The sequence below is a fragment of the Polypterus senegalus genome, chromosome 3, assembly GCF_016835505.1.
Source record: "Polypterus senegalus isolate Bchr_013 chromosome 3, ASM1683550v1, whole genome shotgun sequence".
In the NCBI taxonomy this organism is placed as follows: domain Eukaryota; kingdom Metazoa; phylum Chordata; class Cladistia; order Polypteriformes; family Polypteridae; genus Polypterus; species Polypterus senegalus.
The window spans coordinates 290132808-290152165 of NC_053156.1; the positions used below are offsets into that span (position 1 = coordinate 290132808).

General features: G+C 37.7%; 1 protein-coding gene across 3 annotated transcripts in view; it reads left to right on the top strand.

The window, feature by feature from the left end:
- LOC120526294 (kelch-like protein 12) overlaps nucleotides 1-19358 on the top strand; it is a 38534-nt gene that overhangs the window by 14028 nt on the left and 5148 nt on the right. For 2 of the 3 annotated variants that reach the window (XM_039749414.1, XM_039749415.1), the window contains exons 3-10: nucleotides 711-864; nucleotides 1814-2031; nucleotides 4711-4860; nucleotides 5258-5372; nucleotides 8136-8242; nucleotides 9831-10026; nucleotides 10103-10264; nucleotides 16862-16960. In XM_039749414.1, the coding sequence (XP_039605348.1) occupies nucleotides 711-864; nucleotides 1814-2031; nucleotides 4711-4860; nucleotides 5258-5372; nucleotides 8136-8242; nucleotides 9831-10026; nucleotides 10103-10264; nucleotides 16862-16960 (1201 nt within the window). The remainder of the gene's footprint in view (nucleotides 1-710; nucleotides 865-1813; nucleotides 2032-4710; nucleotides 4861-5257; nucleotides 5373-8135; nucleotides 8243-9830; nucleotides 10027-10102; nucleotides 10265-16861; nucleotides 16961-19358) is intronic. The other variant, XM_039749416.1, reaches the window with a different exon arrangement.

Here is a 19358-nt window from a genome sequence, read left to right on the forward strand (position 1 = left end):
TTGTTTATAAGTAAACTAGCTGTGTACGCCCATGCTGTAAAAAGCCTGGACTCCTAGAAACTGTGGATTCTGGCACTTCTTCAATCAATGAATCAATCACATCAGTTGTTCATTAGCGGCTAAAGCAAGGTTCTCTTTCCTCTCCTGTTTCATTTTGCCGAGGTGCTCACCTCCATTGTCTATCAGCGGCTAAGCGAGTTTCTCTCTCTTCAGAGGTTCCGTTTTGCCGATGTGCTCGCCTCGCTTGTGTATTAGTGGCTAAGCGAGTTTCTCTTTTGTCGGCAGTTTCACTTTGGCAACCAAGTCACTGTCTTTGAGTGTTATGCTGTCGCCTTGCACTTCCTGGCCAGGCAGACAGACCCACACACTTCCATGTGTAGATGTTTATTTATAAGATGAATTTATCCATTAATATCTGTCTATCTTGTTGCATTTGGATCAAGCCTTTCATGTTAAATACATTTTTAATCTTTCTAAAGTAACCCAAGGTTAAACAAATATGTTTTAAATCCTTAATAAAAAGTGATCCTGCTTGATTGGACCAGACCCAGCATATCTAAGCTGTTTGAACTATGCCTTCTTTATACTCGCAGGGTAAATTAAAAACAATGAAAAGTAAATGTAGAAACATTTTTGAGGGTATGGTTTTGTTCTCTGCACTTTTCCACAGCACCCCATTGAACACTTTATTTTGTCTATTTTGTCCCTAGCTGTCTGAAAAGGGTAAGCCATTTGTAGACATCCAGGGCCTCACAGCCTCTACCATGGAAATCTTGCTTGACTTTGTTTATACCGAAACAGTTCATGTGACAGTGGAGAATGTCCAAGAACTGTTACCTGCTGCCTGTCTACTCCAGCTGAAAGGTAAGTTCTGACTTGAAAATGGAACGCTCACTTCCACAAGGTTTGTTTTTGTGTAACCACAAAGATAAATCGGTTATTAAAACTAATACATTTAAAGACAAATTTGTAGATTCTAAATCCTGAACCAACAAAGCAGACTCCTGATTGCATCTTCAGGGTGAACACGAGGAAAGGTGCAGCTAGAGGTCTACTAGAGAATTCAGATTTTGGTGAAACTACATAGTCCATTAAAGAAAGCCTCTGTTGGCTGAAATTATGTACAGATTATTATTCAACATTTTGCTGTAAAAGTGAACAGGCTTCAATGAAGAGGCTTTTTGTTAAAAGCTCATAGCCCGAGGCATTTAGATATTTGCCATAATAGGTTGTGCTGTGCAATTCTCATTGTGCTGGAATGCAGTGTTCTGGTAATTAAGTGGTCTTTTACATACAAGCCCATTATAAGCCCTGGATGTTCTAGTCCTATCGCTTGTTATTATCTATGATTGAAAGAAGTTGTTTATTCGTCATAGTCACATTGCATATAGTCCTGCAATATGTTAATATACTTCCACTCATCAAGGCTGAATATTCTAGTAGATACTGCATCTGAGATCAGTGCATCCATCTATTGTCTGTATGTACTGTGCTTGTTCAGCTTCAGGAGGACATAGAGGCCAAGCCAATCCTAGAAGCATCAGTTTGTAAGGCTGGTACTGGCCCTAGATGGAGACACCAGTCTCTCGGAGCATTCAGCTACACAATCACCACACATAGTCATATAGAGACAGTTTAGATTTATAGAAAGCAAAAAACATACTTGCGTGTAGTCTCCACACCTTGTCCAGGTTGGCATTTAAGCATTAGTCGCTGAAGTTGCAAAGCAGTGGTACAAACCACTTGACTACTGTGTCAGTCATGTTTGAGATACATTCTATAAATAAATTATAGCTCAAATGTTTTCTTTTAGGGGTAAAGCAAGCTTGCTGTGAATTCTTGGAGAGCCAGCTGGACCCATCAAACTGCCTGGGTATCCGTGATTTTGCCGAAACCCACAATTGTGTTGATCTAATGCAGGCAGCCGAGGTGTTCAGCCAGAAGAACTTTCCAGAGGTTGTGCAACATGAGGAGTTTATGTTGCTGAGCAAAGAGGAAGTGGAGAAGCTCATCAAATGTGATGAAATTCAGGTATTTGTAATAGTGTAGTGTACTGTATTCCTTTTGGAGATAATGGACTAAAATATGTACAGTGTTACTATCTGAATGGTGTGCTTTGGGTTTTTTTTTGGCAATTATAATTTGAGTGTATGGATAGTATTTCAGTGATGTGTTTGTAAACGATGGTTATTAGGATCACATGATATAGTAGCTTTTTTATTTTTCAATAATAAAATCCACCCCTCTTAATAAAAGAACTAATTATAAAAAAACAAAGTTGGAAAACCAGTGTAGATCATTCAGTCCATTAAGCTCATTTAGTTCGATAAGTAATTACATTGTTCAGTATGTCAACTAGATATTCATTAGAAATTTAAACCTAATATCACCCATGAATTTGTTTAATTCTTGAGTGTCTTTTATGATTTTCTTTGATTGTGTACTGTATGAAGATATTTATAGATCAGCCATTTGTTACTTAACCCGTTATTCACTATTAGTGCATCAAAAGCAAACAGGAATAGAAAAACGAAATTCACACAATTTAGAAGATATTTGTTTTGCAATACAACGTTCGTACAACATTGTTAATGCTTATTTGGTTCTGCCACCTGTAACTTCATAAAGTACCAGTTACTGGATTAGTGTAGTAGACAGCGAGCATACCCTTCAGTGGCAGCTGTGTCAAATTCTGTTCTTGGAAGGCCACCTCCACTATCAGTGTGTTTTCAGTGAAGCTTTAATGACGGTCTAATTTCCAACTTTTAATTCAGACTCATTCTTTCAACTCATCTTGCAGTGAGGCCTCTGTAGTTCTGCTCATGAAGTCTTATGTAGATTGTCATCTCTGACGCATCCACATCTGCCCTCTGAAGACTGTTTCTGATCTGTCAGACAGGAGTTTTGGCTTTTTCTTTACCATAGCAAGGATTCTTCTGTCATCAACCGTGGCGGCCTTCCTTGGCCTGCCGGCCCCTTTACAATTACTGAGCTCACTGGTGCATTCTTTCTTCTTCATGATATCCCAGAGAGTTGATTTTGGTCATTCTTAGGCATTACCTAATGGTCTAATGGTTTTGTTCTTGTTTTTCAGCCTCATAATGGCTTCTGTAACTTTCATTGACACAGCTCTTGTCCTCGTGTTGAACAATGGCAAGTACACACTCCAAAGGGTAAAAGCAAGTTATCTTATGAAGCAATGAAACACACCTGAGTAATCAATAACACCTGTGACTCCAATTGTCTCCATCATTATCGTACCCTGAAATGGGTGGCGGCGTTTATAAAAAGTTTTGTAATTTCTGCATGCCATGACCGAAATGTGTGCAGATCCCATTAAATGAAACTTTGTAATGTGCACTTTAATCAGATCTGAATTGTTTGATTTATAATTTTAAACCGTGGAGCAGTGGGGTAAATAAAAGGAAATATGTATCTTTGTCTCGAACATTACAGTGTGTGTCTGTATTTGTGTCTATTATGTACATATAATACTAGGGGGCTCTGCCCCCTGCTTGCTTCACTCGCCAACCCCCATGTGGGCGCTACGCGCTAGCCACTTTGCTGCTCACGTATGGGGAAGCGTATGTACAATTTAAACAGATTGTTATTTTCATGGGAATCGTTACATATGCATAAATGACCTAACTATTTTACATTACAGCGAGTAATTAACCATATTAAAAAATAGAAAAACTTAATAAATTGAAAGAAAATTGTTTCATGTTGTGTTAGAGGTATTCGTTGTGTTATACGTTTTCATTCTGTTTGGCTTTGAAATTAACACGCAACTACTTCTTAAACTTACACTTTTACTGTAAAACTTCAGTAAAAACAATATTTGGAATTAACTTTTCGTCAATATTACTTTGACTTTTGATTCCATATTTGGAGTTACATCGTGACAATGCAACGTACAGTATAACTCCCTGTGAGTGAATATAGTTTCTTTCTCTCGAATAAATAAACTGACTTTTTGGAATGTCTTAAACGAAATGGCATATCAAGATCTCCTTTGGTGTCTTAATGTTTTCGCCTGTTAAAATTATACATGTCAGAATTATTTGCTCAATTTTGAATACAACTAATCTTGTCCTATTGCATAGCCCATCACTCTGACATAAATTATGCAATAACATTACGATACATCCTCCTTTCAACAGTAATTCGGATGGTGTTAACGGTTTTAGAGATTCTACGGGTTATTGTATTGTATTTAAGTTGATGTTTTCATCTTCTGCATAATCACGACCAACTGTTGTAGCATAGTCTATTGATACGCATTTAACAATTTGCCGTGTGACCAATCAACAATTTTCACGTTAATTTGTTTGACTTCACCGTTTCTCGGTGCTAGGATTGCCCGTGTACTCATTTCTTATGTTGATAACCCTTCGGGATGAAATTCTTCAATAAGATTTGGACATAATAAGTCTTCTGTTATTGGGAACTTAAAGTGAGGAAAACGTAAAAATGTATAAGAGCTGAGAGCTCAGGAACTGTGTCTTGCAAAAGCATTCACGTGAATGAGAGGCGAGAGGAACGTGGGCGTGGACCGTTAACCATAAATGGTTGAAAGGAGGGCAGGATTTGAAAAAAATCTCTTGGCAATAGCCTTGTTTCGCGGGACTTGAAAACAGTCTCGTCTCAAGATTTTCTTTTATAATAGATATATAATATATATGAAATGTCCCATCCTTTTGTTTTTAGGTTGACTCAGAAGAGCCAGTTTTTGAAGCTGTTATAAATTGGGTGAAACACTTCAAGAAAGAAAGGGAATCTTTTCTCCCTGCAATGCTGCAGTACGTTCGTATGCCCCTCCTGACACCCCGATACATCACAGATGTGATTGACATAGAGGTATATTGCTGAGTCCTTCGCACATTCAGTAATCATATGTTGTTACCTTTATGTGAACAGTATGTTTGAGCACCTGTTATACCCATGGGTAATTCTAGCTCTAATGGTTACTCACTGTGAAAAAAGAAAATCCAATAAATGTACACACAAATCATTGATGTAAAGAGTAACGCATGCAGTGGAACATTTAGTGGCATATCAAAGACAGATCGCATAATTCTAAGGTTAATTTGTTCTGGAAGTGAATAATGAATGGGATATGAAAATATTGTTCATGTATGTAACTACACCTTGCAAAAAATTCCTCTGGTGTGTCAGATTTGATTTATTTTTTTGTCTCTCGCTGTTAAATGTCACTTGCATGTTACCAGTATTGTGCTTTATTATTTCTTTTTAGCCTTTAATCAGGTGTAGTCTGCAGTGTAGGGATCTGGTGGATGAGGCCAAGAAATTTCACTTGCGTCCTGAACTTCGGAGTCAAATGCAGGGACCAAGAACCAGGCCCCGTCTTGGTAGGTACATGCACATGGAGGTAAGGTTTAACTACAAAAAAGGCAAAATTATTTATTTTGAATCAAATATGAAACACATATGGACGTTTTCCTGTGTCAGCCACAATTTAGCTGTTCTGGTTTTAAAACATGTATTTGCTATGCATTTTAGATGTAACTAAATTCTTATGAAATAAAATTAGTAAAATAATGACCTGTTTTCTTTTTTGTACAATGATGTAATTACTCTGCATGTTACTGAAATGAATTTTATTAAACAAAGCAGACAAGACCAATCAGATGTCCTGTAATTATTATGTTCATTGGCAGAAACAATTCAAGCCCCATATCAATGCATACAATTCAAGAGATAAGAGGATAACCAGACTAGCATTCTCCAGTTTAAAAAAAAAAAATGACAGTGCACATTCAGTCCCTATGCTGACTCATTTTGATAAATAATTTTACAACTTGTGGTTTGCATCCTATGAGGGATCTACATGCCTTTTTAGTTACATTCACGTAATATGTGAAAAGTATCTAGTGTCATCATGTTGGGCTGTTTGTCTGCATGAAACAGTTAGGCTCTCAGTGAATGAATTTTGTTGAAATGTAGTACATACAGTCTGTATTCCTCAAAGTTAAGTTTTGAAAACATTTTCATTTATTTGTATGTTTAAGAAATATTAACTATAACTAGTCCTAAGTCCTTCACAGTCAACAACTAATAATAGAACGAAAAAAGTAATTTCATTTACTTCTGCAGTTATCGCAGTCCAGTAATCTATGTTCATGTTCATTTTGTGTGTATGTAAAGCCTTTATCTAGGATTATCATTTAATGTATTAAGAGTTCAGGTTCATACAGCATCTTTGTAATATCTAAAATAGTGATCTCCAGGAAGTGTTCAGACTTTGAAGCATCACTGTAGTTCCGTGAAGTTGTCATTTTTATGAGTAGTTTTATTATAGGTGAAAGTGCATTCAGATTATTGCCATTTTTTTTTTCGTTCTTTGTTCTTTATTTTGCCTTATACAATTTCTTGTATTAGCAATTTGTTAGTTTTCGCATACCCCTTGGGGTCAGAGCACAGGATCAGCCATTGTACAGCACCCCTGGAGCAATTGAAGGTTAAGGGCCTTGCTCAAAGGGCCAGCAGAGTAGGATCTCTTTTGGCAGTGACAGGGATTCGAACTGGCAACTTTCGGGATACCAGAGCAGATCCTTAGCCTCAGAGCCACCGCACCACCCCTAATTATATCAGAGAATCTGCAGATATGCATTTAATATATTACACACATAAAACATTTTAAGTCACCCAGATCCTTCTGAGAATTTAGGCACCTTGTGTCGTTAGAGGGATTACTATCATCCAAATTAGAAATTTATTATTAGAAGACTGTTTAAACATTCAGTGGAACAATTTCAGTCATGGCATTCCGTGGTAAAACAAAACTCAGGCAGGTTTGATTTTTGTCACAGGTTCTAGGGACATGCTCTTAAATGTGCAAGAGGTGACAACTATTGAGCAGTCGGCCAAAAATAAAATGCATAAAATATCCAGAAACAGAGAAGAGACCAATCCGATCTACAATGATGGCCATGAAACTTGGGAACTACCTCATATGCCTTTTAAATGTGATCTTTTTTTGTACCATGACAGAGTGATGGGGGGAAAATATTTCCATGTTGATTGGCTGTCAAATTGTGTTGACCTTGTGATACTTTCATGGGTCAATAGTAAACCTAACCTGCTGAATATACTTGATGGACTTGTGTAATCCTTCATCCCCTGCAATTTCTAAATATGTGATATGATTCCCTCCAGACTGAAAGAATCTGCAACTGCAGTCATTAAGAGTGAAATGCCCTTTGACACAAAGTCATGTAATTTTGATTCTGGGAGGGGATTTAAACTGTAAAATACAAAGCTGAAGGTTTAGCCCCCGGCACTGACTTGCAGTATGACCCTAAGCAATGTGCTTACCTATTCTGTACAAGTGTAAACAGTTTGTTTTACAGTATATGCTAAGTCACTGCTGTTTGAGCTGACTATGAAAAGCACCCTGGTAAAAGAATTTACTGGCTTGCAATTTATCATTTGTGAAGAAAAATCCTGAGATCGTGGGTGCTGTAACAGTAATGAATTTACTAGTAAGACATTTTGAAGTCCTTGCTGCAAATTACATTTAACAATTTAACTCTGGAACTTTTAATGTTTCATGCAGTAAAAAATCAATTTTTAATGTGTACAAAATGTTAATATTTCATGTATATAGTACTACATGCCTCAAGTGCAAGCAGTTTAGGAGTCTTTCATTGAACTCTGCCACAAACTCCTTTTGTGTCATTTTTGTCAAGCTGTGGTGACATCTTTTTTTTTTTTTTAGCCTGATCAGCACACTTTATCCTGTTGTATGGTAGTAGTGTGATGTTTTCCCAATGAGTTATATTTTAATCTATTTAACAATCTGCTAATTCCTACTGAGTTGTGGGGCTGTGGCAAAACAGACAGGGAAAAATCAGTGTATAAAAAATATATTCGTTCTTATTATTTTATTTTGTCAAATGATCTTTATAATCTGTTTTTCAAATTACAATCTTCTTGATCAAGGCAAATATCATCGCTTAAAATGTATTTTTTCTGCATATGTTTGCATTCATTTGTTTAACATACCATATTTTTTTTTTAATTTTGAAGAGTTTGAGAATGAGGTGGAAAATGGCAATTTTAAAGACACTGAAAAGGAAGTTTTTGTTAAAGTCTTGTGTGTATATTTTCAGGTGCTAATGAGGTCCTTCTAGTGATTGGTGGATTTGGCAGCCAACAGTCCCCTATTGATGTTGTAGAAAAATATGATCCCAAGACTCAAGAATGGAGCTTCCTACCAGTAAGTATTGATTTCAGTAAAACCCCCAATTTCAGGGTGTACTGTAAACCATAGGTCTGATGCAAATGTAGGAGCCTATGTGAAATTGGACTTTGCTTAATTCTGGCAGATCTATCTTCATATGACCAAAAGAATTTCATGGACAATCCACCTTGCTTGTCTAACAAGCCAATTTAATTTATTATAATCAAATTACAATTCAGTTTATAGAGATGGAATTGTGCCACAGTGATTAGCTGTGCTGCCACACATAGCACCATAGTCTTAGATTCAAATTCTGAGCTCAGGCAATGGCTGCTTGGCGTTTGCTATCCCATTGTCTGATTTTCCTCTAGGTACTCTACTTTTCCTCCCAGGCCCCGAGGACATTTCTGTACAGTTAACTGGCAACTCTGGTGAATGTGCCCTTGTGCCTCATACTGCCAGGATTGACACTGTCTAATAATTACCCTAAACTGGCATAAGCGGGTAGGATTTAAACTGTAAAATACAAAGCTGAAGGTTTAGCCCCCAGCACTGACTTGCAGTATGACCCTAAGCAATGTGCTTACCTATTCTGTACATGTGTAAACAGTTTGTTTTACAGTATATGCTAAGTCACTGCTGTTTGAGCTGACAATGAAAAGCACCCTGGTAAAAGAATTTACTGGCTTGCAATTTATCATTTGTGAAGGGGAAGGGCACATATTGCCGCACCCACCACACGACAAACCAACTCAGGATCCATATTGGGACCCGAGTGCAGCCATGCAATGGGTGATACCTCAGCACCACACTAGTTCAGATGGAGTGGAACAGTGTTGAGTTTTTTTTTGTTTTTTTTTTAATTGGTGGCTGGAGTTTTTCCCTGCAGGTTAGAGAGCCTACATGCAGGCACGGATGCAGATTAATGTCATACCCAGGATGGAGCAATTGCAGGTTAAGGGCCCAACAGAGCAGAGAACCTTTTGGCATTTTATGGCATTCGAAACCAGCAACCTTCCGATTACCAGTGCAGATCCCTAGCCTCAGAGCCACCACTCCGCCTAAACTGGCATAAGCTGGCTTGAAAATGGATGGATGGTGAACTTTCATTTCTAAGGCCAGCACACAATACACCAAGTTTAAGTATACATTTATTGTTAGAGTACAGCAACATTCCTCTTTATATAGTATATCACATAACACAATGTGTATGTTTTTTTAGATACTAATAAGTACACTCTACACTGCAGGCTGCTATGTGTAAAAAAAAAAAATTCCCAGGGCCACAGCTAAAAGCACCATTTCTGGCACTATGGTCAAAGTCCTTTAAAACACACATTATTTTGATGCTTGATTGGACAGCAGTTTAACCATCTGATCACATCTGCATCCTGTATACTTTGAACTTAATCACAACTACGTTATTATCTGTTTAAAGGAGAAGATGATTTGTGTTAATGAACAGCTGGACCTAATAAAGTGGCCAATTCAGTGTATGTTGAATGACAAGAACCTTTACCCTCCATGCTGGCCTTTTCTTTCTCCAGGGTAAAGTTGCTTTCCTAGGCTCAGATTGCAAAGTCTCCTCTAAGTGCTGGGATTTTCTTGTTTTAAACGTTTACAGAGTATCACACGAAAAAGAAGGTATGTGGCTACAGTTTCTTTGAATGACCGAGTCTATGTCATTGGTGGCTATGATGGACGATCCCGCCTCAGTTCAGTAGAGTGCCTTGATTATGCTGCAGATGAAGATGGTGTGTGGTACTCTGTGGCTCCCATGAATGTGCGCAGGGGTTTGGCTGGAGCCACAACACTGGGAGGTATGCATTTTTTCCCCTTTATACTTTTCACTATTTGTTTTTTGCATTTTTGTTACTTTTTTAAATATTTTCCCAGCAGACATGATCTATGTGGCTGGAGGCTTTGATGGAAGCCGGCGACACACCAGCATGGAAAGATATGATCCAAACATTGACCAGTGGAGCATGCTGGGAGATATGCAAACTGCCAGAGAGGGAGCAGGCCTTGTGGTGGCAAATGGTCTTATCTACTGCCTTGGTCAGTAATGGTGAATGAATTTTTACTTCTCTGAAATAAGATCGGTCATTATAGTTTTGTTTGCTTTTAAGCAGAACACCTTAAAGTACTATTAATGTGCCTTGTATCTGTGCTAAGGAAGTGAGGAAAGATTGAAGGTGTAGAATTTCATTTCTTTTTTTTAGCTGAAGTAACAAATAACCGAAGAGAAATGTTCAAAGTCTGCTATCAATGTTAAAATAAGTTATTTAGCAATAAGCTTTGGCTGAAGACGGAAGTTAGTTAAAAGTAGATTTTGCACAACTGTTTGAGAATATTCTTCGCAAACAGATCTTCAGATATATGCAACCAACACTCTTTAGCATGGTTGAAAGTAGTAGTAGGGAAACTATAAAGTTAGTTGGGCCTTGGCTCAATTTTGGCGCACATTTGAAAATTGTAACATTTTGAGGTAAGTGTAAATCTTCCAGAGCATTACTAGGCGCCTGCATGCACATCCAAGTTAAAATCTTGATACTGTGTAAAATGGTCAGCTATACTAAAAAGAGTATTTAAGAAATATTTTCTTTTTAAATATTAATAAAGATTTAATTATCAAAATTAGAAAACGAACATATTTACTAATAAAGTTTATCAAAGTATGTTATGTTTGATTCCCAAGTGAAATTCTTTTCTGCAGAATTGATAGAGTGTGTTATGGGAAGCAGTTATACAAGACATAGCTTCCATCAATCAACATCTTTGGCAACACCATGTGGCTACATTCATACTACTACATTTTCATTTAAAAATTGCGTTTTTAAGCAAAAAACGATCGCCATCCAAACTAACATTTGATGTTGCTGCTCGCCTAAATCCACAGGATTGATTGCATAACTGTATGAACTGACAAATTTGCCTTATCTAAATGTATGCAGCATTCAAACTATATGAAATACAATTACAATTCAAACAGTTAAGCAACACAACAACCGACATGGAAAGCAACCTTTCCATGTCCGCTCTGTTGGGATATGGTTTCCTTCCATTAAGGTTGACCTGACACTGCTGTTTTCAAATAAAGACACGCTATAACAGAGGTGAACTCCGATCGGAGAACACCGAAGCCCTCCCCACAAGAAACGTCCACTCGCATATAAGAACAACGCAGCTGCACCAGGCGTAAAGGCGAAAGTCCGGCGTCATCCTGCCAATCACCTGTCCTTCAAAGAAACAGCACAGCTTACAGAGCTCGCCAACACTACACTGTCCAGATCTAAACACTAGCGTGGTGTGTGTGCATAAAAAAAGTCTAACTACATTCTCGTACCATTGCTCGCATACTAAAGGTATTTTTCGTGGCATTACACATGTCATTTGTGAGCATGCCCTTGTCGATCAAACAGAGGAAGCTCTGCAGTATACTTGTGACTTTACGCTGTAGGAAGATAAGTAAATAAAGTAAAACTACAAAAAAGACGCTAACATTGACGAAGTACTATACATTTACAGAGGCTGTTACAGACGTAAATCAAATGTATGCTTTTATTGTATAATATTAACGATAAAAACGTCTCGCTACTTAAAACGTTTATTTTGGGTGACGTTAAGACTCAAACTCAGAACCTTCTGAATTGGAGTCAGCAACTCTAACCAGTACACTACCCGAGAACTCGGGACAAGAAGTAATATTAACCTGATTTCTTTTTCTTTGGTTATAATCTTGGAAAAAAGCGCATTTGTTCTGTTATACTTGTATCTTTTGTGAAAGTGCTTCTTTGATATTTGGAATTCAGGCTTCACACATTATACACTTCATATCTACATTTTGTCAATTATTACTAAAACATTAAAAACGTTTCTGTTTTAACGATGTGTTTACTGTGCATAGATCGTTGTAGACACGGAACACACATGAAATGCATGTGTTCCAAATAATGATATAGTATTCATAAAAGGTGTCATTTTGCTTGACTTCTCACTCTATACAACTCTAAGCAACTGACACGCAGGTAAACAGACTTGAGCTGAGAAAACTGTGTGGGGTGGGCGATGTGATAGCAGACTGCTTGCTGTTTGCTGCTTATCAACACTTTTAAAGGACAAAAGACACTGACGGAGTGGTGCAAAGTGTTTTAAGGTGGGATGGATATACAAGTTTTTTCGTAGGCTCTGGTAATTCCAGTGTTAACTGGGAGAAGAGGTACTTGCTATACAGTGGATAGCAAAACTCTGCACAATCTTAATGAAATTTCAACTTTTATATTGAAGTTTTTTTGGGTCCAATGGCCCACATCCCCAACTTTGACCCCCACACACAAATAAACCCCACAGTTAAACTTTCTTAAGGTAATATGTGTTATAAAGTGAGGCAGAAAACCAATTCAGAATAATATTTACAAAGCTCCTTACTGCAGCATACTTTCCCAACATACCCCACCACTAATCTATGTAATAATATGCAACACCATTAAGCTACTAGAAAATTACAGCGGATAATATGAATAGCAAAGAGAGTCCCAATGAAAGTTTGAACTGCCCCAAGTGAAATAATTGAAGGCAGAAAAGAGCAGAGGAGGAGGACAACTAAATAATACAAAACCCTGTAAATGTCTTGAATTCCGTGCCTCCATTTTCTTCATCAAGGCTTTCTTGTCTTCTAATGAAAAATGATAAATTTTAAGACCTGGATGAAGCTGTGACAAAGATGAAAAGTGACTGGAACACAAAATTGAAGAATTTTTTGCCAAACCACTGCCGTTGGGGTTAAAAAAAAACGGACTAAACCAAAAGTCTCCTCTACTAGTAAACCAGTCTAAGAAACTCTTTATGGAAGTAGATCTTTAAAACACAAACTGCCAACAAAGAGTGAAGGTAAACAAGAAAAGCTAAACGAATGTGTAGTTGTTACATTGTAACAGCTAAAATCGACAAAAGTCATATAAAACCTTTTTTCGTCTTTAAGAAGTAAATGGATCTTTTTTGGGGAGACAAAGTAAAAAAAAAAAAAGTTTAATATTTGGTTTTACAAAAGTAGTTTAATTTATTCCTATAATTTTCACAATGTCTGCATCTCGCTGTTATAGTAAACATATAAAAGAATCTGTTAAGTAAAGATGCCAAAACAATCTGAACATAGGAGGATTTTTAACTTAACTGAAAATCAATGGAAGACATTTAGGATCAGACATTATAAGGTTGTGTTTCATACTTGTATCTTTAATTAATTCCAGCTTGGATATTTAATGGTTTATACAGCCTTTGAAAGAAACATTGCAATAGTAATTTAGCTTCAAATAAATGCATAAATAAAATTCTTTGCATGTCTTGTTTCTGTATTCATTATTTCTTTCTTTAATTGGGGTGGCATGTTGGCGCAGTGCTTAGCATTGCTGTGTTTAGATCCCATGCCCAGTCGTGTGTGTGTTTTGCATATTCTCCCCATGTCTCCACAGGCTTTCTTCCTACATCCTGTGGTGGTTCTAAATTAGGCTGGCGTGGGTCTGAATGAGTGGTCCCTGTGATCCAATGCTCCCACCCCATTGTGACCATGATTCGAATAAGTTTGAGAATGTTTTATTAGTTAGGCTTTGGATGGGTAAATCATATGAGCTATGTCAATTGAAATTATATAAAACCCCAATTCCAAAAAATTTGGGACGCTGTGTAAAATGTAAATAAAAACAGAATGCAATTATTTGCCCATCTCATAAACCCGTATTTTATTCACAATGGCACATTAAAAACATTTCAGATGTTGAAAATGAGAACTTTTACTATTTCATGAAAAATATAAGTTCATTTTGAATTTAATGGCAGTAATGCCTCTTCACAAAAGTTGGGACGGGGGCAACAAAAGGCTGGAAAGCTAATTGGTAATAAAAAATGGTCAGTTGGAGTAACATTTTCCAAACAATTAGGTTAATTGGCAACAAGTCAGTAATATGATTGTTATAAAAACAGTACCTTAAAGAGGCTGGGTCTCTCAGATGTAAAGATGGGCAGGTCTGCAAAATATTGTGTCTACAAATTGTGAAACAACTTCAGAATAATGTTCCTCAATGTAAAATTGCAAAGACTTTGAATATCTCACCATCTACAGTACATAATATCATCAAAAGAGTCAGAGAATCTTGAGAAATCTCTGTGTGCAAGGGGACAAGGCCGAAAATCAATATTGGATGCCCGTGATCCTCAGGCCCTGTCATGCAAATTGTTGTATGGGCTCAGGAACACTTCTAGAAATCATTATCTGTGAACACAGTCCACCACACCATCCACAAATGCAGGTTAAAGCTCTATCATGCAAAGAAGAAGCCAGGTGTGAACATGATCCAGAAACGCCACCTTCTTCTCTGGGCCAAAGCTCATTTAAAATGGACTGAGGCAAAGTGGTTCCGTTCTGTGGTCTGACAAATTGAAATTTGAAATTCTTTTTGGAAAACATGAAAATTGTGTCTTCCGGACTAAAACAGAAGAGGAATCATCTGGCTTGTTATTAGCACTCCATTCAAAGGCCTGTGTCTCAGAAGGTATGGGGGTGCATTCGTGCCTATGGAATTAGCAGCTTGCACATATGGGAAGGCACCATCGTTGCTGAAAGGTATATACAGGTTTCAGAGCAACATATGCTACCATCAAGACAACATCTTTTTCAGGGAGGACCTTGCATATATATATCCGCAAGACGGTGCTAAATCGCATACTGCATATGTTACAACAGCATGGCATCATAGTAGAGGAGTCAGGGTGCTGAACTGGCCTGCTTTGAATGCACTCCTTTCACCAACTGAAAACGATAGGCACATCATGAAATGAAAAATGCAACAAAGATCCAGGACTGCTGAGGAGCTATATATAATCATATATCAGACAAGAATAGGAGAGCATTCTTCTCCAGAGGTCCAGCAACGGGTTCTCTCAGTCCCCGTACGTTTACAGACTGTTGTTAAAAGAAGAGTGGATGTTCCACAATGGTAAACATGGCCCCGTCCCAACTTTTTTGAGACAAGTTGCCGCAATCAAATTGAAGTGGTACATTTTGTCAGTTTAAACATTTGATATGTTTTCGATGTTCTATTGTGAATAGAAAATGGGTTAATGAGATTTGCAAATCGATGCATTATATTTTTATTTGCATTTTACACAACGTCCCAACTTTTTTGGAATTGGGGTTGAACAAGTTCAGCAACACAAAAATGAATAAACATAGTATTTGTTTGTTTTTTCCATGAGTAATTACAAGTAGTTTTCAGTTATCCAGAATTTTAAATCATTGAATCAGTTTGTTAAAGGCACATTTACTAATGAGTCTGGCTGTTATCCACATACAAGGTACAGAATAGTAAGTTCTAAGACTGGCCACTGAGTGGCGCTGGTGTATGGTAGCAAGCCATTGTCATCGGCTAGTTCCATGTCTTTGCTACATTGTAAAGTGTTTGGTTGCTCATGTGCACTGAAGTTTTTTTTTTCTTCAGTGGAGTTTGAAAAAAGTGTTCATAGCACATTGCGTCCAATTCTGAACAATGGGCCAATGTCATATTTCCCAGCTTGTTAGTAAATAAGTCATTGGAGCACTACAAATGTTACAGCAAGCACTTAACATGGAGAGTGCTTGTATGGGAATTTCATAGCAACTTGCGTTGTGCAACTCAACCATTTATTGCAGCTCCCCGTGGTCCTCCTTAATCATCTATATCATTACCACTTTGGGTATCATCTTCAAGAGATCTTCTCGATGATACCAGAGGAGTGCAACACTGTGGCTAAATGCTTGGTGTCCATGCACCTGCTGTAATACCTGCAGTCTTTCGATTACCACGACACTAGCAAAATTACATTGACTTGTTGCTCAAAAGTGGATATTTTATGCTTGGCTCAACTGCTAAGCACATCTTTCTTTTAAACTCAATTTGTTTAGCAAACAAACATTGGGCACAATAGGCAGGATGTTATGCCATTACATGGAACATGCATGTGCCAATGTCTTGCAAACACAGCAGCATTGCATGGTAGCCAGTCTTAGAATTTGTTGAACATATCCTGCGTTATGTTTTCTTACCATATCTTCTGATTAGAACATACAGATAGGAAGCAGTAGCAACCCAATAGTTAGCCATGACGTGTGCTATATCTAACTACAGATGAGAGTGGAGTAATGAAATCACCAAAACTAAACCATAATAAAATGAACAGGGAAACACTATCCAATTTATAGTGAAGCACAAATATCCGCAGGCCTTGTGCAGTTTCATTGTTCCCATAAATAAACCCAAGTGATCCAATGTTGGGATGACAGAGAAGTCGCAGTCTAGTCTGTCGCTATTGGGCACAAGTCAGGGTCTAGCACTGCACAGGGCACCAATTGTTTGAAACTAGCCTCAATCTGTTACTTTGTATTTTAACATTTCATAACCTAGAGCTGATACCATAGCAGATGCTTCATTTCATACTTTGAAATCAGTGAAAGGAATTAGCAAATTAAGCAGCAGAATATAATATGATGAGCGAATCAAAAAGGGAAAGTATCAGGAAAAGTGGCCTACACTCGCCATCCTGAGCTGAAAATGATAAGAGTTCAGTAACAATGCTTTGGAATAACATTTTAATTTTTCCTGTTTTATGTTTTCTTTCTTGCAGGAGGCTATGATGGTCTTAACATACTAAGCTCTGTGGAAAGGTATGATCCTCAGACTGGACACTGGACAAATATCACTCCAATGGCCACAAAGCGCTCAGGTCAGTCTGTCGACACACACACTTGTATTAGTACACACCACCTATCTGTCTACACACACCCAGTTTTATGTTTCTGTACTTTGAAAAACAAAAGTACGTTTTACTAGAACTTTTTTACTTTGGTTTTAGTATAGCCCACCAGTGTGATTTTATGAGGATGGATTTTTGTTTACTTACAGACCGCTGAGGGTATGTATTCAGTGGCTCTGAGGCTTCGGATCTGTGCTGGTATCCAGAAGGTTGCTGGTTCGAAACCCTGTTACTGCCAAAAGAGATCCTACTCTGCTGGTCCCTGGGGTGCTGTACAAAGGCTGACCCTACGCTCAGACCCCCAGGGGTATGCGAAAACTAACAAATGCCTAATGCAAGAAATTGTATAAGGTGACATAAAGAACAAATAGTTAACGTTCCCACCCCTTCACCTACACTGTGGTTTCCTCCTACATGCATTGTACATTCAGACCCTAGTACGGTGTGTCCTTGGGATGTCTGCTAGTTCCATGAGCCTCTTCAGAGCACATTGGCTGGAAATTCTTCCAAAGGTCATATCATTTGAAAAGCACAACTGCAGTTTCTCTTTAGAATGCACCAAACGTTTCTTGTCAGTATGTTGTTGCACTTTAGCCTCTAAGAGAGATATATAGATTTTTGGTTATTGGAGAGAGAACTGTAATTGTGATCAGTTTTCAATTCCGTAATATATTCTCAAGGTAATCACTCCAATAGTAAAGGTGAATATTTACTCAGGTAAATACAAACTTGCTAGTTTACAAATGTGATGTAACCTAAATAAAGAATTCTGCTAAGGAAATGGCAGTTTGGATTCCACGGACGTAGCCGCAAAGCTGCACTGCTTGGCTGTTGATAATTCTCACTCACCTTATCCACATGATGAGATGAGACCAAATTTGGAATTAAAATACATTCATGATACCTTCCTGTCTCAGAACTACTTATAACCACTCTGGGCAGGTGAAAGAAGGCAAATAAAAATATACTAAATGCAGCAGAGTGTTAGCCATAAAGACACCAATTCAGGTCCAACCATTGATTCACCATGGGACCCTCGGTGTGTCTCACAACCTACCAGTGTTCTGTTTTGTAAATCGCTTTGAGTAAAAGTGCAAAGCCCACCTAGTAATCCACTCTAATTAATGCTAATATTTGCATATTGAGAACTTGAATGATAATTCAGTGAACAGCAGTAGGCGCCAGTGCTTATTGCTTTTCATTTTTGCAGCTTCATTGCTGTTCAGGCAGAAAATGAAATTGCAAATGGTGTTCATTTCATTTTATTTTTAATTTTTGCAGCATCTTTGTGCGTAAATGTTGAAAAATAAGTTACAAAAGAGAGATTGCATTTTCATTTTATAATTTTAATCTTCATTTCCTTTTTCTCCCCATAGTTCAAAAGCTTGCCACGTGAAGTTCCCATAATCATTCCAGGGCTTTTTGCAGCTAGTCAACCAGACAATATTATTATTATTATTATGAATAATAATAATCTATAACATCTTTCCCATGCTAAAGGCACTTCACAGAGTCTTAGAACAGCAGGTATATGTAACATTGGATACAAATGTTTCCTGAACACTAAAACAGATAGCAACAGGATACACAAAGCATTAGTAGAATAAAAGACAATAAACCAAAATAAAATACTAAATTTTAATACTAAAAGAAAAGCCTAGCAAATAGCATAATTTGTGATATAACACACACAAATTATACTGAGCATCTGGGCGGAGAAGAACACTGAAAAGAGGGAGCAGAATACCAGGTTAAGTTAGATGCTTTCCTGAACAGATGAGTTTGAAGTTGTTTTTTAAAAGAAGGAATTGAGTTGGCTGATCTCGTTAATTTCGGGGGGTCATTCAAAGTCTGTGTGCTATATAGCTGAAGGCCTCTGCTGTCACCCATAGAGTGCTAGTTAGTGTAGGGCACAACAAGATGGCCAGAATCATCAGAGGACCTTAGTGGGAGTAATGGAGAAAGTCACTGTTGTAGTCCAGTGAGAGGCCATTTAAAGCCTTGTAGGTTATTGGCAGAATTGTATATTCAGTCCTGTAAGACACGGGGAGACAGAGGAGGCGAAGCAGGGATGGCTGTGATGTGCTTGCTGTTGCTGGTTCGAGTAAGGACTCTTGCATCAGAGTTTTGAATCAACGGGAGCTGTGATATAAGATCTGAAGGGGCACCTGCCAGTAGGGAGTTACAATAATCGATGAGGGATGTGATAAAAGCAAGGACAAGTTTCTCAGCATTAGAAAAGGAGAGGAATGAGCGAACATGGGATATGTTACGGAGGTGAAAGTTTCTTAACTTTTTTAGGGCTAATTTTTTTTTTATTTCTTTTCTCCCAGGGCTGAATATTTTTCCAAAAACTAACTTTTTTTAA